We start from the raw sequence: 26,727 nt of genomic DNA, 5'->3' as shown, positions 1-26,727 counted from the left end.
CATCAATAGCTTTTGTTTGGAAAGGAGCTGCAGGCGCTGGTAAACAAAAAAACAGTTCTTTAGTTTATTTTGTTAATCGGATAATGGATCATTCTTGTGGAATTTCAAGGATTTTACATAAGTTACCTGAATTGTCAAGGTTGAAATTAATCTTTTGCAGCATATAACTGATATTGCTGTGGCTTACCAAAGGGGAAAAATGCTGACTCTTTGCCAGAAGGCTCAGGATGGTCTTTTCAATAAACAGGAACAATATGCAATGTCCAGCTCATTCTGAGGGCCAGCATCATTGGAATACAGATTGATTAAGATGAGCACAATGATCAATGTCGATGGTTCTATAGTGGCACATGTACATACATACAGGGAAATTCTGTTTTTGCATGTTGTTTAGTAAAGTACAGCCATATCTAAGCACAATCCCCGATTAATACAAAGTGCGTAGAAATAGTTCACTGAGACCGCAGGGAAGAATCGCCAGGTTTTAGCGCCATTTCCAAAGTCCAGTCCAGACGCTCGATCTACTGGAGCGATGCCTGATCCAGACGAGCTCCAGGCTGCTGCAGGGCCTCCAACAGTCGCCTCCATCCGGATCGTCCAGCGAACCATCGTCCCTCTCCTTGCCCGGCCTCCTTCAGCCTTCGTGCCCCGGAGCCCTTGAGACTCACTCAGTCTCCATCACGCTCACTCAGTCTCTCTCATGGTAAGACCACAGTTCACACTCTTACCGGTCCTTGCTCTAGTGACCGCCCTCGCCCTCTATCCTCATCTCCAGTTTTCCGGTCCTCGGGCGTGAGCAGGGGCCGTCTCAGCGGAATCCCTCCGCAGGCCTCGGACTGCCGCTACTCATATCCCGCCTCGCGGCTCACCACCGCTCCCCACTGGGAAGGGGGACATTGTGAAGGCGTGGGCCCGATTCTTTTGGCATTCAGGGAAGCAATTTGAAAAATCACAGGAGTAATTTTGTCTTTTATCAATTCAGTCCTCTTCCCTAAACTGCTACGCAAACCCAAGCAAATACATGGGATCCTTTGCCTGTTAGCAACTGGAAAATTATTGATGATTTGCAAGCAATGATGAGGGCCTACCTGATTCAGAGGGACGCCTGAACTATCCACCGGAGAGCACCCTGAAAATGCCAACAGAATAGAAAGGGGCCATGAAGCACACAACTGTATACACTCTTACATATTTGCTCACTCTCGCACACAGTCTCGCTCACTCACTCACTCACACACACACTCACTTACTCTCTCTCTCACAGTCCCTTTCACAGTCAGTTTCTCTCACACACACACGCACTCACTCTCACACACGCACTCACTCACTCTCAAGCACACACATACACTCACTCTCTCACAGTCCCTCTCACAGACAGTTTTTCTCACACACACACACTCACTCACACACACTCACTCACTCACTCTCACACACTCACCTGGTCTCTCTCACACACAGTCTCTCTCATGCACTCAGTCTCATGCTCACTCAGTCTCTTACACTTTCACACACTCACTCAGTTACACTCAGTTTCTCTCACACACTTACTCTCATACACTCTGTCTCTCTCACACACTTGTCTGGTCTCTCACACACACTCACCTGGTCTCACACACACTCACCTGGTCTCACACACACTCACCTGGTCTCACACACACTCACCTGGTCTCACACACACTCAGTCTCTCTCACACACTGAGACAGACAGACGTGAACACACACACAACCTCGTTGAGGAGAAGGGTCCAGTGTCCTCAATGACTCATCCCTGGCACACGACCGTCCAAAGTGGTCAAGGAGCACCCAAAATTGCATTGAGGATCTTGTCACTGAGCACACATGGAAGCCCGACATAAAACACTGGGAAGAGTGCATCCGCCCAAGCACCGCATCAAGCCCCTTTTACCCCACTCGTGGCAGCGTCTGTGGGATATAAAGCAGCCTCGTCAACCATCTCAGAGACCACAGAACTGGAGTTGAAGCAAGACAACTTCAACCCCAATGCGTTGGCCTTAGAAAAACTTTCAAATTGACTGACATGCAAAGTAATTTTAATGACTATTAAGAGTCTAAATCGCATTTGGACCTCAATAAGATTGAGCTAATGCACCAGGTTTTATTTCCCCAAGGAGCGTTATTATTTTCAAACTTATTCGATTAACTGACTTTAAATTCCTTGGCTGCCATGGTTGGACTTGAGCTTGTCATTTGATCAATATTCCAGCCTCATGGATTGCCCAGTAACTTCATCACTGTCCGACTGTGCACCTGTTTATTTTGTGCCAGTTTGGGTTAAATTGGCATTCTCAGGGGAAGAATGGTGACCTGAGCCATTCATGTATCAGGGTAGAATGCAAAATAAGTTATTTTGGGTGTAAAGTGAGTTAAAATTGAGGAATAATTGATTATAGAACACATAAAAGTAAAACTAAAGACAATATTAATGAAATCATCGAGGAAACTGTAAAAAATATTGAGAAATAAACTGATCATATTAATCTCATTAGTTTTAAACAGTATTGCATGTTTTTTTATGAGAGTGCTATCTTCGAAATACCATTATTATTGTAAAGAAAGATGATTTTTCAGCATTGCAATACTGTACCTTCAACCAGGAACTGCTGCGTAAATCTGTTTTGTTGCACATATTTCAAGTCGAGACCTTAATTGAAGGAGTTGTTTGGAGGAGTGTTAGGAATGGAGATCCAGTACATGGTTACTCTCATAGTAATATTCATTTAGCACATTTAACTAAGTAAAAATCAACCCAAGCAACTTGCTGAGGAGTATTATCACACAATATCGCGCAAGGAGTTACAGGTTGATGATCAAAAGCTTGGCTAAATATGGAGGTTTTAAGAAAGACCTGAAGAGAGGAGACAAGAATAATGAAAATGTGTGATCACGGAGATTAAAGGCGAGGCAGTTGAGAAGCCAAGACATGTAGGAAGGAACTGCAGATGCTGGTTTATACTGGAGATAGTCACCAAATGTTGGTGTTAAGGGCCTGTCCCACTTGTACGACCTAATTGCCGACCTCTGCCGAGTTTGCCCTTGACTCATACTCGCAGCATGGTTGCCACGAGGTCGTAGGAGGTCATGAGAGGTCTTCATAACTCTTCCTCATGCTCGTGAGTGGCATCTGCGTACTCGTGACCTCAAGTAGGTCACGGTATTTTTCCAACCTGATAAAAAATGTCCACGAGTAAAAAAAGGTCGGCATATGTCGTCCAAGTGGGACAGGGGCTTAAGTCAAGCAGGGTCTGGACGAAAGGAATAAGTGGCGTTCCGGGTCAGAACCCTTCTTCCTCTGGAGTGCGTTGCAACAGTAGAATTGCTGCCTTAATGCGCCAGAGAGCAGGTTCGATCCTTACTATGGGTGTTGTCTGTACAGTGTTCGTATATTCTCCTCATGACCTGCGTGGGTTTTCTCTGGGATCTCCGGTTTCCTCCCACACTCCAAAGATGTACAAGTTTGTAGGTTAATTGGCTTGTATAATTGTTATTTGTCCCCTGTGTGTGTGTGTACGATTGTGTTAGTGTGCGGGGGTCGCTGGTCGGCGTGGACTCGGGAGGCCGAAGGGCCTGTTTCTACACTGTATCTCTAAAACTAGGAATAGGTGGTGGTTTGGGTCAGAACCATTCTGTGTATGAAGGAACTGCAGATGCTGGTTTACACCAAAGTCAGACACAAAATGTTGGAGTAACGCAGCCAGTCAGGCAGCATCTCTGGAGAAAAGAATATTGAAGGTAATGTTACGGGTTGGGACCTTTCTTTAGACTCTCCAGTCTGCAGACTTTTTCTCTAGAGATGCTGCCTGACCCGCTGAGTTACTCCAGCATTTTGTGTTTATCGAGGCATTTGAGAAAGCAGCTGTCCGCGAATGTTTAAAATAAAAGGCTTGTCATGAACTAGAACTGGGGAACTGCAGAGATTGTGGAAGGCTTTGAAGTCAAAGGAAGTCACAGAGTTAGGGAAAAAGGAAGAATAGGGGAATGTGGAAACAGAAATGGGAATTCTAAACTACATGTATCTGTTGTATACATGAAGTAATAATTTGTGCAGTTTGGTACGCTGTTTCATACCATCTGCAGATAAAAGAATGAAAAGGACATCAACAGGGTTTTGGGTCTGTGTGTTGCTGTTATCTTGTCATTGTTAACCAAATAGCCAAATAACCAAGTGGCACAGTGGCACAGTGGTAGAGTGGCACAGTGGCACAGTGGCACAGTGGCACAGTGGTAGAAGTGCTGCCATTACATAGAAACATAGAAACATAGAAAATAGGTGCAGGAGTAGGCCATTCGGCCCTTCGAGCCTGCACCGCCATTCAATATGATCATGGCTGATCATCCAGAAGGCAGTATCCCATCCCTGCCTTCTCTCCATACCCCCTGATCCCTTTAGCCACAAGGGCCACATCTAACTCCCTCTTAAATATAGCCAATGAACTGGCTATATTTCTCTGTGGCAGAGAATTCCACAGATTCACCACTCTGTTTAAAAAATGATTTTCTCATCTCGGTCCTAAAAGACTTCCCTCTTATCCTTAAACTGTGACCCCTAGTTCTGGACTTACAGTGCCAGAGACCCAGGTTCAATCCTGACTACAGACCCAGGTTCAACCTTTTGGCTGCATGGAGTTTGTACATTCTCCCCTTGATCTCATGGGTTAATCCAGGTTAAGATCCTCCCACAACTTCCTCCCACATTCAAATTCTTCCCACTTTCCAAAGGCAACTGGCACGTTATTTTGTAACTGAATTACCCTTGGTGTTGTTATTGTTCATCATTCATTCTTGAGTCAGACATTGACATTGAGTGTATAGTGTTGTACTGTGCACAGAGGTGCTGGTTAGATCAACTAGTGGTCAAATGTGACGTCCACACAGGTGACAAAGGTGGTGGGGACACTGCAGCATCAATGGTTCCTGATTTTCAAGATTCTCTTTTCCTCTTTGCTTCCTCTGTTCTAGTCTCCTCATATGTGAGCACCGCTTTTTGCAGGTGTGCCAAACAGGATGATCCATGTTGATACTCTTCAGGGATTCCCCAGGTCTTTGACTCTCTGTTTCTGTCCACCACGTGATAGTTTGCCCTCAGTGGACACTTGATGATGTGACTACGTTGGGATTCTGTCAATAGACATTTTTTGGACAATTCCTGCCCACCTGATCTGTGATTCTTTCAACAATTTGTAGATGCTGGGAAGGGTTTGTTTGGGACAGATTCTGTGTGCCTGGAATCCTGCCTTCCCACTTGATTTAGTTTAGTGTTTTAGTTTTGTTTAGGGATACATCGCGGAAACAGGCCATTGGGCCCACCGAGTCCGCACCGACCAGCGATCCCCGAACATTAACACTATCCTACACATACTAGGCGCAATTTACACTTATACCAAGTACACAAACTCCAGCCAATTAACCGACAAACCTGTACGTCTTTGGAGTGTGGGAGGAAACCGAAGATCTCGGAGAAAACCCACGTGGTCACGGGGAGAAAGTACAAACTCCGTACAAACAGCACTTGCAGTCGGGACTGGTGCTGCAAGCGATGTAAGGCAGCAACTCTACTGCTGCACCACCGTGCCGATATGAAGTATTCCGCGCAGACAGTCGTTTGGAAGTGGTAAAGCTGTCTGGCATGTCAGACAAGCACAGAGTAAAATGGGAATCCACTTTCAGCTTGGTCTACAGGCTGATTCCTCTTTTTTTCCCTCATTTCACTTCCCAGCCTTCCAAAACCAGAGCTGGCTTTGCTCTCCTGTTGTTGACTTTGCTATTAATGTTGACTGACCTTTAGACAGTGTTTCGATGGCATGTGAAGTTGCTCAAAACTGAAAGCCTCTGATCATTCACGAGCATGTTAGATTCGGTGTACGGAGTGTTTGGAGCAGGTTGGTGCATGATTTCTCTTCTTTGTGTGCTTATTGTGAGGCCAATGTGGTCACAGACACTGACAAATGTGTCCACGCTTTCCTGCGTATCAGTTTTTGAGCTTACATTGAGTGCACAGTCATCAGCAAAGAAAGTAAGAATGTTTTCCTTAGTTTGGTTGAAGCTAGGAGTCTCCTGAGGTTATAAAGTGAACCGTTAGTCCTGTAAATTTGGGTGATTCTATCTTCTTTATCAGGGTAGGCAGTGTTGTGGAGAACATTATACCAAGCACTATGGGGGCAAACAGATGGACATTTTTAACACTATCGGTGTTAAGAAATGGGTTTGACGACTCTCCAACATTCATTACTGAGGACATTACAGCACCAATTAGACAATTGTGACGAACTTTTTCAGGCAACAGTACTTTGCCATGATCTTCCAAAGGGCCTCACCACAAACAGCCTCAAAGCTTTAGTGACATCGACAAAAGTGGTGGACAAGTTGCAGTTTTTGATGTATTTCTGAGATTTTATAGTATGCAAATACAACTTTTCTATTTTCTTTCAAAGATCAATTTTAAATGTTAAAACCTTCCGGGAATATTATGTATTTCAAGTTTAGTACCTGTGAACCTTCGAACGATAATCTGTTTTGGATCTGTCATGCCATTTTGATGTTAGATGTCTTGACTTTGCTGAGTTTGTGCCATTTTCCTTTCAAACTGAGTGTGTGATTGTCTCATTAATTCAATCCTGTTAGGGTTGTAGAGGTGTGTAGGAAGGAACTGCAGGTGCTTGTTTAAACTGAAGATATACACAAAATGCTGGAGTAACTCAGTGGGACAAGCAGCATCTCTGAAGAGAAGGAATGGGTGATGTTTTGGGGTTGAGGCCCTTCTTCAGACTGCTGTATATTTATCCATTGTGTTTCCTTTGACTGAGATGAGGAGATAATTTTGCTTCGATACAAGTTCATTTTCTGGTGAAGAAACCATAATGAAGATAAACAGAAGTTGCAGGTTGTAATTGGAACGAAAGCAGGAGGTGACCCTGAATCCAGGAGTATCGCTCTGAGGCCAAAAAGAGGTACTTTCCCCCTCATGTGTAAAGTTATGGCTCAATGCCATTGAAAACCAGTGATGCTAGACAGTGCAGTGTGGATTTGTGTTCTGGTTTCAAGCAGAATGTGCTCAAGGTGTTTATACTGGCGAGGTCATGGAATGCAATGCTGCTTTTGCAGCAGTATCTGATCCATGTGTAAAACTGACCACCTTAACAATTCCGTTTTGATCAAGTTGCTTCTTCAGAAACAGGTGAGTTGATCATGGGGAACAAGGATATGGCGGACCAATTGAATAACTACTTTGGTTCCGTCTTCACTAAGGAAGACATAAATAATCTGCCGGAAATAGCAGGGGACCGCGGGTCAAAGGAGTTGGAGGAATTGAGTGAAATCCAGGTTAGCCGGGAAGTGGTGTTGGGTAAATTGAATGGATTAAAGGCTGATAAATCCCCAGGGCCAGATAGGCTGCATCCCAGAGTACTTAAGGAAGTAGCTCCAGAAATAGTGGATGCATTAGTAATAATCTTTCAAAACTCTTTAGATTCTGGAGTAGTTCCTGAGGATTGGCGGGTAGCAAACGTAACCCCACTTTTTAAGAAGGGAGGGAGAGAGAAAACGGGGAATTACAGACCAGTTAGTCTAACATCGGTAGTGGGGAAACTGCTAGAGTCAGTTATTAAAGATGGGATAGCAGCACATTTGGAAAGTGGTGAAATCATTGGACAAAGTCAGCATGGATTTACAAAAGGTAAATCATGTCTGACGAATCTTATAGAGTTTTTCGAGGATGTAACTAGTAGCGTGGATAGGGGAGAACCAGTGGATGTGGTGTATCTGGACTTCCAGAAGGCTTTCGACAAGGTCCCACATAACAGATTAGTATACAAACTTAAAGCACATGGCATTGGGGGTTCAGTATTGATGTGGATAGAGAACTGGCTGGCAAACAGGAAGCAAAGAGTAGGAGTAAACGGGTCCTTTTCACAATGGCAGGCAGTGACTAGTGGGGTACCGCAAGGCTCAGTGCTGGCACCCCAGCTATTTACAATATATATTAATGATCTGGATGAGAGAATTGAAGGCAATATCTCCAAGTTTGCGGATGACACTAAGCTGGGGGGCAGTGTTAGCTGTGAGGAGGATGCTAGGAGACTGCAAGGTGACTTGGATAGGCTAGGTGAGTGGGCAAATGTTTGGCAGATGCAGTATAATGTGGATAAATGTGAGGTTATCCATTTTGGTGGCAAAAACAGGAAAGCAGACTATTATCTAAATGGTGGCCGACTAGGAAAAGGGGAGATGCAGTGAGACCTGGGTGTCATGGTACACCAGTCATTGAAAGTGGGCATGCAGGTGCAGCAGGCAGTGAAGAAAGCAAATGGTATGTTAGCTTTCATAGCTGGGCGGCGGACTGGCTTGTGATGCGAATAGGGCTGTTGAGCCAAAACCAAAAAGGTCTAAGGCAGGCAACGCCATTGTAGTAGGAGACTCCATTGTGAGAGGTACGGACAGGGGTTTCTGCGGCAACAGACGGGATGCGAGGATGGTGTGCTGCCTTCCTGGTGCCAGGATCCAGGATGTCACGGACAGAGTGCAGAAAATCCTCAAGGGCGAAGGTGAACATCCGGAAGTGGTAGTGCATGTCGGCACAAACGATGTCGGAAAGAAGGGGATGAATATTCTGCAGCGTGACTTTAGAGAGCTCGGAAAAATGCTGAAAAGCAGGACCTCCAGGGTTGTTATCTCCGGTTTGCTTCCAGTTCCTCGTGCTGGCGAGAGCAGGAACAGGGAGATACGGGACCTGAACGTGTGGCTGAGGAACTGGTGCACGGGGCAGGGATTTAGATTCTTAGATCACTGGGATCTGTTTTGGGGTAAGGGGGAACTGTACAAAAGGGATGGATTGCATCTTAACAGGTGTGGGACCAGCATTCTGGCAGGCAGGTTTGCCACTGCTACACGGGTGGTTTTAAACTGAATAAGGGGGATTGGGGGTCGAATGGGCTAGTTAGATGGAGTTAAAGGGAAAGGGTTTCTTAAATGTGTGAGCGTAGAGACAGAGGGGTGTAAAATGAAGGTAGAAGCATTAGGTAGCAAGGTGAAAAGTAAAAGTGGCAGGCCGGAAAATCCAGGGCAAAAATCAAAAAGGGCCACTTTTCAACAAAATTGTATAAGGGGTAAGAGTGTTGTAAAAACAAGCCTGAAGGCTTTGTGTCTCAATGCAAGGAGCATTCGTAATAAGGTGGATGAGTTGAATGTGCAGATAGCTATTAATGACTATGATATAGTTGGGATCACGGAGACATGGCTCCAGGGTGACCAAGGCTGGGAGCTGAACATCCAGGGATATTCAATATTCAGGAGGGATAGAGAGAAAGGAAAAGGAGGTGGGGTAGCGTTGCTGATTAGAGAGGAGATTAACGCAATGGAAAGGAAGGACATTAGTTTGCAGGATGTGGAATCGGTATGGGTAGAGCTGCGAAACACTAAGGGGCAGAAAACGCTGGTGGGTGTTGTGTACAGGCCACCTAACAGTAGTAGTGAAGTTGGAGATGGTATCAAACAGGAAATTAGAAATGCGTGCGACAAAGGCAAAACCGTTATAATGGGTGACTTCAATCTACATATAGATTGGGTGAATCAAATTGGCAGGGGTGCTGAGGAAGAGGATTTTTTGGAATGTATGCGGGATAGTTATCTAAATCAACATGTAGAGGAACCAACGAGAAAGCAGGCTATTTTAGACTGGGTATTGAGTTATGAGGAAGGGTTAGTTAGCAGTCTTGTTGTACGTGCCCCCTTGGGCAAGAGTGACCATAATATGGTTGAGTTCTTCATTAGGATGGAGAGTGACATTGTTAATTCAGAAACAATGGTTCTGAACTTAAAGAAAGGTAACTTTGAGGGTATGAGACGTGAATTGGCCAAGATTGACTGGCAATTAATTCTAAAAGGGTTGACGGTGGATATGCAATGGAAGACATTTAAAGACTGCATGGATGAACTACAAAAATTGTTCATCCCAGTTTGGCAAAAGAATAAATCAGGGAAGGTAGTGCATCCGTGGATAACAAGGGAAATCAGGGATAGTATCAAAGCGAAGGATGATGCGTACAAATTAGCCAGAAAAAGCAGCATACCGGAGGACTGGGAGAAATTCAGAGACCAGCAGAGGAGGACAAAGGGCTTAATTAGGAAAGGAAAAATAGATTATGAAAGAAAACTGGCAGGGAACATAAAAACTGACTGCAAAAGTTTTTATAGATATGTGAAAAGAAAGAGATTAGTTAAAACAAATGTAGGTCCCTTGCAGTCAGAAACGGGTGAGTTGATCATGGGGAACAAGGATATGGCGGACCAATTGAATAACTACTTTGGTTCCGTCTTCACTAAGGAAGACATAAATAATCTGCCGGAAATAGCAGGGGACCGCGGGTCAAAGGAGTTGGAGGAATTGAGTGAAATCCAGGTTAGCCGGGAAGTGGTGTTGGGTAAATTAAATGGATTAAAGGCCGATAAATCCCCAGGGCCAGATAGGCTGCATCCCAGAGTACTTAAGGAAGTAGCTCCAGAAATAGTGGATGCATTAGTAATAATCTTTCAAAACTCTTTAGATTCTGGAGTAGTTCCTGAGGATTGGCGGGTAGCAAACGTAACCCCACTTTTTAAGAAGGGAGGGAGAGAGAAAACGGGGAATTACAGACCAGTTAGTCTAACATCGGTAGTGGGGAAACTGCTAGAGTCAGTTATTAAAGATGGGATAGCAGCACATTTGGAAAGTGGTGAAATCATTGGACAAAGTCAGCATGGATTTACAAAAGGTAAATCATGTCTGACGAATTTTATAGAATTTTTCGAGGATGTAACTAGTAGCGTGGATAGGGGAGAACCAGTGGATGTGGTGTATCTGGACTTCCAGAAGGCTTTCGACAAGGTCCCACATAAGAGATTAGTTTACAAACTTAAAGCACACGGCATTGGGGGTTCAGTATTGATGTGGATAGAGAACTGGCTGGCAAACAGGAAGCAAAGAGTAGGAGTAAACGGGTCCTTTTCACAATGGCAGTGACTAGTGGGGTACCGCAAGGCTCAGTGCTGGGACCCCAGCTATTTACAATATATATTAATGATCTGGATGAGGGAATTGAAGGCAATATCTCCAAGTTTGCGGATGACACTAAGCTGGGGGGCAGTGTTAGCTGTGAGGAGGATGCTAGGAGACTGCAAGGTGACTTGGATAGGCTGGGTGAGTGGGCAAATGTTTGGCAGATGCAGTATAATGTGGATAAATGTGAGGTTATCCATTTTGGTGGCAAAAACAGGAAAGCAGACTATTATCTAAATGGTGGCCGACTAGGAAAAGGGGAGATGCAGCGAGACCTGGGTGTCATGGTACACCAGTCATTGAAAGTGGGCATGCAGGTGCAGCAGGCAGTGAAGAAAGCGAATGGTATGTTAGCTTTCATAGCAAAAGGATTTGAGTATAGGAGCAGGGAGGTTCTACTGCAGTTGTACAGGGTCTTGGTGAGACCACACCTGGAGTATTGCGTACAGTTTTGGTCTCCAAATCTGAGGAAGGACATTATTGCCATAGAGGGAGTGCAGAGAAGGTTCACCAGACTGATTCCTGGGATGTCAGGACTGTCTTATGAAGAAAGACTGGATAGACTTGGTTTATACTCTCTAGAATGTATGAGATTGAGAGGGAATCTTATAGAAACTTACAAAATTCTTAAGGGGTTGGACAGGCTAGATGCAGGAAGATTGCTCCCGATGTTGAGGAAGTCCAGGACAAGGGGTCACAGCTTAAGGATAAGGGGGAAATCCTTTAAAACCGAGATGAGAAGAACTTTTTTCACACAGAGAGTGGTGAATCTCTGGAACTCCCTGCCACAGAGGGTAGTCGAGGCCAGTTCATTGGCTATATTTAAGAGGGAGTTAGATGTGGCCCTTGTGGCTAAGGGGATTAGAGGGTATGGAGAGAAGGCAGGTACGGGATACTGAGTTGAATGATCAGCCATGATCATATTGAATGGCGGTGCAGGCTCGAAGGGCCGAATGGGCTACTCCTGCACCTAATTTCTATGTTTCTATAGCAAAAGGATTTGAGTATAGGAGCAGGGAGGTTCTACTGCAGTTGTACAGGGTCTTGGTGAGACCACACCTGGAGTATTGCGTACAGTTTTGGTCTCCAAATCTGAGGAAGGACATTATTGCCATAGAGGGAGTGCAGAGAAGGTTGACCAGACTGATTCCTGGGATGTCAGGACTGTCTTATGAAGAAAGACTGGATAGACTTGGTTTATACTCTCTAGAATTTAGGAGATTGAGAGGGGATCTTATAGAAACTTACAAAATTCTTAAGGGGTTGGACAGGCTAGATGCAGGAAGATTGCTCCCGATGTTGGGGAAGTCCAGGACAAGGGGTCACAGCTTAAGGATAAGGGGGAAATCCTTTAAAACCGAGATGAGAAGAACTTTTTTCACACAGAGAGTGGTGAATCTCTGGAACTCTCTGCCACAGAGGGTAGTCGAGGCCAGTTCATTGGCTATATTTAAGAGGGAGTTGGATGTGGCCCTTGTGGCTAAGGGGATCAGAGGGTATGGAGAGAAGGCGGGTACAGGATACTGAGTTGGATGATCAGCCATGATCATATTGAATGGCGGTGCAGGCTCGAAGGGCCGAATGGCCTACTCCTGCACCTAATTTCTATGTTTCTATGTTTCCTTTAAGATCATTTCAGATTACTTGTACAAGGTAATTAAATACTTTTTTGAGAATAAAGAAAGATCTTGCAAGATAATTTTGTAAAATATTAAATTAATATATTGTGCTTAGTCATCTCAAACGGAGACTTATCTTTGAAAGACAATTATAAGATGAAAATATGTCTTGTTTCGATCATGGTCCCCTGTCAGAGAGATCTCAAAGGGGTACATTAATTATCCATAGTACATGCCAATCTATTCAACTGAGAATGAACTTTTATCCTATTTTATGCATCATTTTGATAGAAGACCATCTCTTCTGATGCTCATTGACTAGTTTACGTAATCAATGCACGTTTATTATGATGAGGTTCAACAAGGTGGAATGTTGGTTGGTTCTAATCCCGTTGTAGTACATCAGCATATTTAAAAAACGCATTGAAATTGGTGAGTAATTAAAGGCTGAATTAATCCATGATTGATTACATTTCTCATTGCAGTGAATGTTTCTGTGTTTAATTAGATGTTCAAAATCTTTGCGGATTTTGGGGGAATACAGTAAAGTTTGGTGGTGAGGTGGGGCACTGAGAAGGATGGATGGCATTTCCATTTAAATAAAAATTTGACAAAGATTTCTTCATGACAAGTTTGTGCCTGAAATAGAGGAAACTCATTTAAAGTTGACAGAACGGTTCAGAATGTGAGCTATAGAAATTCAAAAATAATTTAAAATTCAAAAACTCTTTGTATTTTGCGATTTATGACATAATTTGTAATTATTTGGCTTAAAATATTAGATTTATTTATTCAAACTATTTTAGAGTCAGTCATACAACATGGAAACAGGCCTTTGACCCAACTTGCCGACACCGACCAACATGTCCCATCTACACTCGTCCCACCTGGTTGCGTTTGGCCCATATCCCTCTGTCCTATCCATGTTTCTATCTAATTGTTTCTTAAATGGTGCAATAGTCCCTGCCTCAACTACCTCCTCTGGCAGCTCGTTCCATACGCCCTCCACCCTTTGTGCGAAATAATTACCTCCTCAGAATCCCTCTTTCTCCCTTCACCTTCAACTATCTTCTTTGCTGCCGTGTGCTGGGACAGCAGGACAAAGGCTGCAGACACCAATAGGACCAAGAAATTCATTAGGAAGGCTGGCTCCATCCTGGTGATGGAGTTGGATTCATGGGAGGTGGTCTAGGAGGGGAGGATGCTCTTCAAACTGCAGAGCCTCCTGGACAATACACCTCCTCCATGACACACTATAGTCAACCTGAGGAGTACCTTCAGCAACAGACTGGTTCCACCAAGATGTAGGACAGAACGCCACAGGAGATCCTTCTTCACTGTGGTTATCAAACTGTACAACTCCTCCCCCTTCTGTCATGGGTAGACTGAGACTGACCCCCCCCCCCCCCCTCCAATCTTTGCACATCCCAAAAGCCTTTCCACTCGTCGCTTTAATTTCTTATTCCACGTATTCTGTTTGTTTTTATGACTGTTGGCAGACCAATTTCCCTCCTGGGATAAATAAAGTTTTATACACCTCTCTCAGATCAGATCATCCTCCTGCACTCCAAGGAATAGAGTCGCAGCCTGCTCAACCTCTCCCAATATCTCAGACCCTCGACTCCTAGCAATATCCTCATAAATCTTCTCTGTTCCCTTTCCAATGTGACAACATCTTTCCTGTAACATGGTGCCCAGAACTGATCACAGTACACTAAATGCGGCCTCACCAATGTCTTATATAACTGCAACATTTTGTTCAATACATTTTAGCTTTTTTTAAAGTTAACCGGTGTCATACACGATCTGCTCATCAAAGCATAAGATAGATCCACTTAATGTGGAGAGCAAATTTAGCACTTAAAGGAACTTGCAGGCAAGGTTCTATTGGACACTTTCCAAAATGTTGTTTTGATCTCAAGACTGAAAATGACACTTCCAATCTTCTTATGATTTGTGATATGTTCATATCACAGAAACAGGATATCTAATACGGGGTGGCACGGCTGGCTCACAGTGCCAGAGACCCAGGTTCGATCCCAACCTCAGGCGCTGCCTGTGTGGAGTTTGCAAGTACTCTCTGTGACCGTGTGGGTTTCCTCCTGGTCTTCCAGTTTCCTCCCACATCCCAAAAACCTGTAACTTAATTGAATTTATTTGGCCTTTGTAAATTACTACTACTGTGGGGTAGTGGAGAGAAAGTGAGATTACGGAAAACTATTTAAATGGGTGATTGATGGTTCAAAGGTTCAAAGGTTCAAAGGTTGATTTATTGTCACATACACCTAGATGTAGTGAAATTCCTTTTGCCAATGCAGCACATAAGAAAGAATACAAACATAACAATAATAAATAGCTTTAACATAAAAACATCCCCCCACAATGGTTCCCATTATGGGGGAAGGCACAAAGTCCAGTCCCATCCCCAATGTCCACCCATAGTCGGGCCTATTGAGGCCTCCACAGTTGCCTCTACGGAGGCCCGATGTTCCAGGCCGTCCTCGCCGAGTGATGATGTTCCGGCGTCGGGAGAGTCCTCTCAGCGGCATGGGAACCCTGGAAACCGCCTCCCTACTCGAGACCGTGGCTTCCGGAGCAGACAAGGCCGCGCCGAATGGAGCTCAACTGGCGATCTCGTCGCGAGATCCCAGGCTCCCGATGGAAAGTTCAGCGCCGCCGCCCGCAGCTCCACGATGTTTTTAACGCCGGTCCCAGCTCACTGGAGTTCCAGCGCGGCTACTCAGGCAAGGCACCGCCCGTCCCGCAATGGCGCTCCAGCGCTGCACCGCCGTCCTCAGACCCGCAGCTCCGCCGCCGCCGATGCCGGTGCCGCCGATGCCGAGGCTCCGGACGGCCCCGTAGCTCCTCGGACCCGCAGCTCCGCAGCCGCCGCCGATGCCGCCGATGCCGAGGCTCCGGGCGGTCCCCTCAGGAAATGCCGTTCCAGGCCCGCTGGTAGGCCGCGAGGACGGGTCGAAAGTGCAGCCCGGAGAAAAGCTGCATCTCCGACCAGGTAGGGACCCTGAAAATTTGTTCCCCCCCCCCCCCCCTCCCCCACACATAAAAAAGCTAGAACTCCTTAAAAACAAAACACTAAACTAACTAAAAATAAGAAAAATAAATGAAAAACAGACAGCTGCAGGCTAGGCAGCCATACCCCCTACAGCTCGGTTTGGTCTCGGTGGGCTGAAGAGTCTGTTTCCATGCTGTATCTCTGAAGTAATACAAATTGGGAAACTAATCAGCAACATGATAAAAACTATCCTCGGGTCAAAAAGTGTAAAAGGTATTCTGAAATATTACAGGAACCTTTGCTTATTGTTTTTCTTGATCCAATGGTTCTGAGGGCAGATTTAATAAACTTTTGATTGATTTAGCTTGCAACACCAGTTATTAAATCACAAATCTATCTTGTCTGTTTCGTTTACTACATTAAGGCAATTTATGATGCAATTAGTGACACATTTTTATATGCACATGAGATTTGAATCTAATACAAGAGTATGTGATTGCAAAATACATTTGTGTCCAGTGGAAATAATAAAGAATCAAACTTTGTGCTTTCACATATCATACCTGTGCTTTCATGTGCTTTGTTACTATGCACTTTGCCGACTTAGAGTCACAGAGTCAGAGTGGAAACAAGCCCTTCGGCCCAACTTGCCCACACCGGCCAACATGTCCCAGCTACACTAGCCCCACCTGCCGTGATTGGTTCATATTTCTCCAAACCTGTCCTGTCCATCTACCTGTCTAACTGCTTCTTAAATGTTGGGATAGTCCCTGCCTCAACTACCTCCTCTGGCAGTTTATTCCATACATCCACCACCGTTTGTGTGAAAAAGTTACCCCTCAGATTCCTATTAAACCTTTTCAACCACCTTAAACCTATGTCATTGGTCATCAATTCACCTGCTGTGGACAAGAGACTCTTTGCATCTACCTGATCTATTCCTCTCGTGATCTTATACGCCTCTATAAGATCATCCCTCATCCTCCTGCACTCCAAGGAATAGACTTGTTGCAAAGATTGATGCCAAATGGGCCATGATGAAAATTCTTGGCTATATTCAATGATGATGACAAAAAGACCCAGTGAAGGAGAGAATATTCACTGATGTAGATATGAGAATCTAAACGCTGAATAACCAGTTACAATTCAATAAGCTTTCTTGCAAGTCTATTCAAATCTGCTTGAGAACATTTTGCTCTCTTCTTTTAATGAGGACGTGAGATGGTCTTTCGTTGTTTTCCCAGAATGGTAAGCAGCTCTAAATGCTGCGGTCAACTTTCAATAAATATATGTGTAATCCAACCATAATTCTCATGCAGCACGGAGGTTTAACATGTCTTTCTCATTTACTTCCATGTGATACAAGTCCATTTTGTCATTCTCATTTTCTTCCATTATTTCTAAGACCAATGTGTCACTCCTATTTACTTTCAAGGAATATTTTCAATGCGTCTTTCCCATTGACTTCATTAGAGAAGGTTCTTTTTCGATTACTTCCATTAAATGAAACCCCTATATCTCATTTTTATTGACTTCATTAGATACCACTCTAATATACCATTCTCGTTTATATTATTAGTGTCAATATGTCATTCTCCATTACCTCCGTAGAATGTAAGGGCAATGTACAATTACATTTTCTTCTATCACAAGTTAGCCTCAACACGTCATTCCCAATTCCTTGTATTAGAAGCATGTCCAAAGTGCCATTCCAATTTACTTCCATTAAATCCAAGTCCGGGTGGATGCATTATCCAAAAAATAATATCAAATCTGGTGCCAAATTCTAATCATCCTCGGTTGATGTCTTTTGTCATCCAGTGAAATAGGAGGTTATTTTCCCAGCATGGGCAGTTAACAGCTATCTGGCTGATTACAATTTGACCCTATATCATAATATTTCTTCACACTCCACCACATGAGATGACATTTAAGTCCCAATGAAACCAGATTTATGAAAGCTGAAATCATAATCCCATTTGGATAGTAGACTCTCCAGCCTGTGTGCTGTTTACTGGAAAGCTATTTAGATGCTGCCAGATTTAATTTCACGAGTCCTTGCAAACATGAGAGTGATTTTAGTCATCAGTTTTGTGAGAAAAATATTACTTGCTAGACTAAGTGGGACCCGTTGGGTCCCAGTATCACACGGGAGGGCTGGTCCCCCAACGCAATATTCCACCTCTCCACCAGTATGGGTGTTGTGGGCTGAAGGGACTGGTTTCCAGAGGGCTAGTATGGCCATTGTGGGCCGAATGGATTCTTGGGCTGGCGGCTCAGTCACTCAAGCCTGTTGTGCTGGCAGCTCACTCACGCTATTCCTTGAAATTCCATTTCAAGCAGGGTGCAAGGCCACCAAATTCAAGTGCATTTTCTTACCACTTGAAGCACGGTGCAAGGCCACCAAATTCAAATGCAGTTTCATACCATCGTGACCTCTCCCTCCTCCATCTTGCAGAGACTGAGCTACGCCCACACTTCTGGGTTTTATGGTCCTTCCCTCCCTCCCACCAGTAGCGGCGTGGCCTTCATGGCATGATTGACAGGAGAGAGAATCTCAACATTTTTTAAACACTAATATTTTTTATTTTTCATTGATGGCAAAAATCCTCGGCACCTGATGAGCGGAGGAGGACTCTGAATAAGATGGCCAAAAATCACAGCCGTACGGGGAAGCATTTTTTCTAAAATCAATATAAAGCGCAAACAGGAAGTGGTTAAGATTAGACTTTTAATTATATAGAAGACAAGGCAACTTTAATTGGGCAAAGCAACTTTAATTAGGCAAGGCAACTTTAATTGGGCATGGCAACTTTAATTCGGCAAGGCAACTTTAATTCGGCAAGGCAACTTTAATTCAGCAAGGCAACTTTAATTCGGCAAGACAACTTTAATTCTGCAAGGAAACTTTAATTAGGCAAGACAACTTTAATTACGCAAGACAGCTTTAGCATTTCGAAACCAAAGGCAACACCGCTTTAGCATTTCGAAACCAAAGGCAACACAGCTTTAGCATTTCCAAACCAAAGGCAACACAGCTTTAGCATTTCAAAACTATATTTTCAAACCACATTAAGGGCACTGACAGGTCAGTAAAACCACTCACAGTTTAGTAGACATGTGTTCAGTGTTGTTCACAGCTCAGACTGAGAGACGTGACCCTCTCGCTCCCCCATCTTGCAGAGACTGACTGAGGCACTCAACACTTCTGGGTTTTATAGTCCCTCCGGAAGGGGCGTGGCCTTCAGGAGAGAGAATATGGGGTGGGACGAAAAGCTAGTCTGGAAGCTAAGATCGCATGGAATCCAAGGTGAGCTACCTAATTGGATTCAAAATTGGCTTGGAGGAATGAGTCAAAAAGTAGTTGTGAAGGGTTGTTTTCTGATTGAAGGCCAGTGGTGTGCCTCAGAGGTCAGTGCTGGGTCCACTGCTGTTACATTAACTATTTGGATGACAATGTAGTTAACATTGTTAATGAATTTGCAGATGACAAGATAGGTGGTGTAGTAGACAGCGAGGAAGATAATCTAACTTAACAACAAGATCTAGATCAATTGGGAAGGTGGGTCAAGGAATGGCAAATGGTATTTAACTCTGGCAACTTCACTTGGCCAGGCCGTCATGGCAACACCACCGGGATAATGGGCCTTTATAGCTAGCTACGCTTAAAGCAACTTGGACTTTGAAAATGGCGCCAAAACCTGGCGACTCTTGTATATTGTCTCACTGGATTATTTTTATACCCTGTGGACTTAATCTAAGGTTGTGTTTATGTACAGTAATACTTTACTGCACTGAATGCAAAAGAAGAATTTCACTGTACCTCGGTACATGTGACATTAAAGAAATATTGAACCATTATTATATCCTCAGACCATCAATACATTTGTCAAATGCAATCTCCCTTTCATCAAAACAAGTGGATTCTGCCTAATTATATTATAATATCCAAGGTGCTCAGCTGTAACCAGCACAAAGAGTTTTCCTGCTTTGTGTCTTGTTCTTTAGTTTTGTGCTTTGTTCTTGACCATCTGCAATTTTCCATTCACTTTGCCCTTTCAGAACCTCAGGAATTTTAGATTTTAGAGATACAGGGCAGAAACAGGCCCTTCGGACCATCGAGTACACGTCAACTCTAGATCACCCCACACATATCCATTGACTTGGCCTCCACATCCTTCTGTGGCAAGGAATTCCTCAGATTCACCAATCTCTGACTAGAAAAATTCCTCCTCATCTCCTTCCAAAAGGAATGTCCTTTAAATCTGAAACTATGACCTCTGGTCCTAGACTCTACCGTTGGTCCTTATTTTTTAATGTAATATGTCTTTGTTGAGAATTCCACAACTTTCCTCCCCTGTAGAGTAGTTCTCCTATCCTAGACCAATGATCATGTCTGAATTACTGAACCACAGAAAAATTACTGCCTCCTGGTTGCGGCTATCTGGGTAATTATCTATTATCTTAGAAACATAGAAACATAGAAAATAGGTCTAGGAGGAGGCCATTCGGCCCTTCAAGCCAGCACCGCCATTCATTGTGATCATGGCTGATCGTCCCCAATCAATAACCCGTGCCATAACCCTTGATTCCACTAGCCCCTAGAGCTCTATCTAACTCTCTCTTGATCCTTCAAAGTGTCCCATGTTTCCATGCAATATGTCACCTCCCTTGCTTGATTGCCATTTAAGTTATTTATTTGCTTCATGTATTTGTTTAATTTAGCACTTAATTTTCCAATTGGCAACTTACAAATTTTGAATGTGACCTTCAGCTGAGTTTATTTACCTAAACATCCCACCATTTACACTCCCTCATTGATTTCCCGCATCTAATAATCTCTCAGCAATATCTTCCTCATTGACTTTGCTGGAGAAACTAAATTAATCTGAGTGAACTCTTTCTGTTCACCCATATTTCACACTGTTTGGTGTATTCACCCAGTAATCTACTGCTGTGTCTACTCTCACACCAAGCACCTACTCCTAACACTCATTTAGCAATCCCTGCTCTAAATAACACCCCTCCACCCCCCTTACACTCAGCATTGCCTCGTTCCTTTTCCTTTCTCACTGTCTTTTACACAGCATTGTTTTCTGTTGATCTTTGGGAGGTCTTCACTTTGTGGAGAAATTCTCTTTTTGGCACTCTGAGTACTGAGCAAGTTAGGTTTAAAAGTTCTTCCTGGGTTTCTTGAACTCTTGTGCGTTTTACAATACGAATTGGGGCAAAATGTTATTTTGAGGAAACATTTGCTTCCTGTGGTCTGAAAACAGTCGGAGTGTACCTGAAGCCATGTGGGATTCTGCTGTTTGTGGGTTTATCCTTTCTGTAGCCTCTGACAAGTCAAAATGTGTACCTGCGTGCAAGATTAAAATACTAAAGGACCTGACCCACTTGGGCATCATTTGCGCGTCATGCAGGTGGCGCGCGAGAACTTTGAGAATCCCAAAACCCTGGGGCACCGTGCGCTACCGTGCGTCACTGCCTACGCCACCACGTCTCACCACACGCCATGCGCTCGTAATGCACGCCATGCGCTCGTCGTGCGTCGTGACGTGTAAATGATGTCGCGTAAATGACGCGCAAATAATGCCCGTGGGACAGGCCCTTAACTCTAGTAGCATTTGTTTTCGTTGATTCAATTCTTAATGTAACTGCATTACAGTAAATTGGAATGGTTTGCCAAAGGGAACAAGGAGTTTGTTTTAAATGGGATTTAGCCTTACCAGAAATAGCTCCATATGAGATCTAAAGCATTCTTGAAATTACATCTTGGCAAACTGTGTGCTTTGTTTTGTCATGATGCCTTAGCCATTCATGTTCGGAAAATACTAAAAATGATGTGCAAAAAAATAAATAACTTCAACTGTTTTGAAATTGTCTTGATATAACAAAAGAGTTACCTTGGGAAACATTTAATTTTTGATTTGTGATTTATGTGCTTCTGGATTTCTTCATGGGTATTATCCCACTGTTATTTCATATGTGCTGGAAAATTTATAGGATAACACTTTATGCGTATAAATCCCCCATAAATCCTGGAGAATAATTTTTTAGTGGGAAATATGCAGCAAAAATAGTTATGGAGAATACATCAAAGGAGGGTGCAATGCCTTCTCCAAATGTGATCAGTTAGAAATAGTTTTGCATATTACTTCAGGTGTTCCACATAAAATCACTGTGGCGAGCATCCTGCATTTATTTGCGGCACAGCATAACATTGTTGAAAATAGCCTACAGGCAGCTTTGCACTCACTGTCACTCATCAGAACCCATTCTTCAGTGTTCTCTGTGAATCTACAAAGAAAAAATGAGTTCTATGTAGCAAGTATATTTCTGAGTTTAAATCCGAGGTTGTTATTTTGCATGATTCTGTAAGACGACTGTATATAAATGCAGTGGTGTCAAAATTTAAACCAGACGGTTGGAAAGCTTGCTATTTTTGAGCATGCATTCATCCAAAGGCTTTCTAAGATGAGAAATATGCGCTGAAGCTGGAACTATATTGAAATATGCATGCCAGTGTTTATAACTTGTACATATATATATACTGGTGTTGTTTACGTCATGGAAATATTATCAGGTGGATTATCAGTGCTCATCGTTAATGAAAATATGTCAGGCAAATAATTTCAGCACCTGCAAATGTGCAATTAGATGTAGGATTTGGAAAATTACTGAGCGATTATTTCTTTTCCCTGTTTCGCTGCACCTGTATCTCACAAGAAACTTGGTCTTCCTGCACATTAAATATTATCTAGTTGGGTCCATAATTGCTCAGAACCAACTAAACATGCCAGAAAATGATTTTCATTAGTTTAGTTTTGAGATACAGGCCCTTTGGGCCGACGCACCCAAGCCGACCATCAATCACCCGTTCACAATCATTCCATGTTATCCAATTTCCTCATCCATTACCTACACACTAGGGTCAATTTGAAGAGGTGAACTAACCTACAAAATCACATATCTTTGGGATGTGGGAGGAAACCCACGCAGTTACAGGCATGATGTACAAACTCCGCATAAGACAGCACCCGAGATCAGGATCAAACCCGAGCCTCTGGTGCTATGAGGCAGAAGCTCTCCCAGCTATGCCACTGTAGCAAACTGCTCATTCTGAAGCCAATGACAAATCAGAATCGTTCGAGGAATGGATATCATAACCCAGTCCTCTGGTTAAGTTGCAGCTATCTTTCAAAGCCTATTTGATATTTGACTGTGAGTACATTCAAGGGTAGGGTTGCTTGACATGTTAAATATCAGGGACTAAGTATATTAAGGCGGTACAGTGGTCGAGCTGCTGTCTCCCAGCACCAGAGACCCGGGTTCGATCCTGACTATGGATACTATCTGTGCAGAGTTTGTACATTCTCCCTGTGACTGTGTGGGCTTTCTGCAGGTGCTCCTGTTTCCTCCTTTGTTCTAAAGACGCGCAGGTTTATAGATTAATTGGCTTGTGTAAATTCCCCCAGTGTGTCCGGTGCGAAAAAGAGTTAAATAGAGCTAGTGCACGTGTGATCGATGGTCGTTGTTGACCAAAGGCCCTGTTTCCACATTGTATCTCTAAACTAAACTAAACTCAACTAAATTACAGGTATTTATCTAGTTTCTTTGTAATTTCTTTGTCACCTGATAACTCTTTAATGGTTTCATTAGCAATAAGATACCCATACAAATACTGCAGAAGGAACTACCAATTAAAGTCTACCTCTTTAAAAATCATTGTATGCACAGAATATACAAGGGCTGAATACAAAACTCACCACAATCTATACAGAGGAGAATGACAGGAAAAGCTGTAGCAAATGTTAACCAGAAGTCATATTTTTTAATTATCTTGAAAACTGCTTGTTATATTGACATTTTTTTTTGGAAATCGCAGCGAGCTGATGAATAAAAGGTTTGGTTTTGAATCAAAGTAACAACGGTTGACATTCAGCAATAGTAAAGAGCTAATTATAAAGCGGAGTTTGCTTGGCTATGCTTCAATGACGTGCCTTGCAGTATATTTATAATGCAGCTAGTGTTGGAATGAAGCAATTTTATTTCACATTGCTGCTGTGGGTAGAATTAGATGCAGCGTTAACCTGGATTAAAGTGTGCCCTGACACCAGACGAAGGAAGAGTACGAATCTCCGCATGCCATTAAGACAAGATTTTCACCACCCAAATTTATTGTAACATAGAACCCAAAGCCTGACAGTAGATAGACACAAAAAGTTGGAGTAACTCAGTGGGACAGGCAGCATCTCTGGAGAGAAGGAATGGGTGACGTTTCGGGGCGAGACCCTTCTTCAGACGTCTCAACCCACGTTACTCCAGCTTTTTGTGTCCATCTTCAGTTTAAACCAGCATCTGCAGTTCCTTCCTGCACAAAAGCCTGACAGTAGCTCAATTCACCATCCTGCCCCACCCCCAATATCACTAATTGTGCTGCAGCCCATACCTATTAGGAAGTAATTTAACTTGATCCAGTCTCCTTCCATGTAGAACCACAATAATTAGCAGAGAGCAGACTTTGATTCAAAGTCTGTGCCAGATGCAGTGGCGGCAGCAGCAGCTTACATTTATATCAGTGCTTTGAAGTAAGAAATATCCCAAGGTGCTTCATTAATGGGCTTAAAAATAATGGCCTTAAAGTTGGAAAGGAACAATTAGCAGGAGTAACTGAATGAGATGGTCCTTGAGAGAGAGTTCACTGGTTAAAAGTAAGATGATGCAGAGATTACCAAAAAACTTTGTAAAATGCAAAATAAAATTGAGTGGGAAATGCATTTCATGCGTCTCTTGCTGCGTCCAAAATTTATAAATTCACCTATGGAACAAAATACATTTTTATTTTATTTTCTTCTCCATTAACTAGAACAGATGGAAAATTAGGTTTCTCTGCAATCTAAATCACAAGTTAATTTCTAATGTCGTCTCGTAGTAAACTTTGTGTGTCATTTGTGGGAATTGATCATTTAAAAAATACAGAATGTGATCCCAGACAAGAATAGTGATACTGAAAACCAATCTAATAACTTTGACAACAACCCTTTTCCTTATAAAAAAGTAGTTTTTAGCATTGGTCTCATTCGGCCCTAATTGCAAGCTGTGCATGATTTCTGAATCACCAGAGGTTGTTATGTATCTTATGTTTTCCTCTCACTCATTCATGTCAAAGTCGAATGTAGTTGAGATTGTTTTATTTGAGTCTTGCAGACAACATTTTTTTTTCCCCTTGTGCACTTTTTATAATTTCATATGAGTGGATTACACAGGTGAGTAGGCAATTTTTTAATGAGATTATGAATGTGTGATGCAGTGGTGCAAAGAAGAGTTTTATGCTTGGGCACTTTCTGTCATCAGAAAATGTAAAATACAAGGTTGATGTGATTTAATAGGCTGTAGATATTAATGTGTTGGAACCCTAGTCTGATGTTCTCGACACAGTGCCGTGGCACCACATTAAAATTTGCTGACAGCAACCTGAGTATACACAGATGCTTAATTATTTTTCTTTCCATTTACTCCTTCGCAAAGGTTGATTCCCTAATTTTATTTTCAAAGAGTGCATTTTCTGAAAGTATAATTGGTGATGTGATGGCTGTGATGATGGCAATACAATTGCTGACTTTTCTAATTCCCAAAATGCGATTCAAACCGATCATCTTCATTCTTTCACCTACGACAGGTTGGAGGAGGAGAAGAATATTCTTTCAAAATTACAGGAAGATTTGAATGAGTGTACCTGCTGGCTGGAAGATGCGGAGAACACTTTGGGATTAGTGCCTGACCCTGGAAATGAGCAGCAGCTGAAAGGTTCACTGGAAAGCGTCAAGGTAATAGCCCAGAACTGCTGAAAGAATGTGAGTTTCATTGCCTTGTCCAATTCATGCTCCTTCCCGTCAGCCTCCTATAAATATATGCGCAAGTGCACACTTAAGAAGTCCATTTGAAAACCACTCTGTACAATGTAAAAGGCTTCTAAATTATACATCATTAGGAATAAAATTATAAAATCAATAAACTTCTCTGCAGTGCACCAGTGGATTATTGAGCCGAGGTACTCAGCGGTGTGGCACTGAATTCGGAATGACCCACATTTGGTTGTGCTGGTTTTGTTGCTCCAGATTTGAGCTTGATTAATCGGAAGCTACATTCCCTTGGTTGACTGTGGACATTTAAAGATCCAGTGGATAAACACAAAATGCTGGAGTAACTCAACCGGTCAGCCAGCATCTTCCAATAAAAGGAATAGGCAACGTTTTGGGTCACAACTCTTCTTCAGACTCAAAAGACTTTTAAGATTCTATGTCTGGTCACAACCAAATTATTCCCGACTACAAACCCCAGTGTCTGAGCATTAGAGGTGCCACACATAAACGGATTCTCGTGCGTGATAAATATCTTTGTGTTTTCATTTTGCACATGATCTGCACAGTAAAGGAACACCATCATCTGTGCAGTCATAAACAACACAAGGATATGTGCGAACATTCCATAATGTAATATCAATGTAAACCAAGGAAAGTGTCTTCATAAAAACTGTGATTGGTGCGAGTAATCTAGATTTTATGGAGAGCAATGTATTGCCTGGATTAGCACATAATTTAGGATGAATGGCTACACTTAATTCATGCTGATCCCCAGCCTCAAATGTCCTCTCCCGAGCTAGTTGTGTATTCAGGCTAAGTCCTTGCCTAGTGGCTTCATGAGCATTGTACAAACCGCTGCATGGAGAGCCAGTAGAAGTTGAAAAGGAACTTGTAGTTGCTCATTAACACGAGCAAAGACGTTCAGTATCATTCAAAACATTCCCAAACTATTAAAAAGTAATTGGAAAGTTTACTTACAAATATGACTCGATGGTCAAAAGTAGTAAGGGGTGTAAATTATAATAATTTGCAACCTGCGAATTAGATCAAACCTGCCTTGATACCTTGCAGCTATTCCTTTCAGAATAGAGGTCCTCTTCCTGTGCTAGGTCCAGCCTGCTCAGGTTACTTGGTTGTATTCTGCCTTACAACGAGTTACATTCTCGTGCTCCACCACTGAAC

At 43.0% G+C, this 26,727-nt stretch overlaps 1 protein-coding gene across 12 annotated transcripts in view; it reads left to right on the top strand.

Moving 5' to 3' along the window:
- Nucleotides 1-26,727, top strand: part of dmd (dystrophin) — a 1,663,772-nt gene that overhangs the window by 1,157,659 nt on the left and 479,386 nt on the right. For all 12 annotated transcript variants that reach the window (XM_033033201.1, XM_033033203.1, XM_033033205.1 and 9 more), the window contains one exon: nt 25,362-25,509. In XM_033033201.1, coding sequence (XP_032889092.1) covers nt 25,362-25,509 — 148 coding nt within the window. The remainder of the gene's footprint in view (nt 1-25,361; nt 25,510-26,727) is intronic.

Source organism: Amblyraja radiata, chromosome 14, assembly GCF_010909765.2.
Source record: "Amblyraja radiata isolate CabotCenter1 chromosome 14, sAmbRad1.1.pri, whole genome shotgun sequence".
Lineage (NCBI taxonomy): Eukaryota > Metazoa > Chordata > Chondrichthyes > Rajiformes > Rajidae > Amblyraja > Amblyraja radiata.
This window is presented reverse-complemented; position numbering and strand designations above follow the sequence as displayed.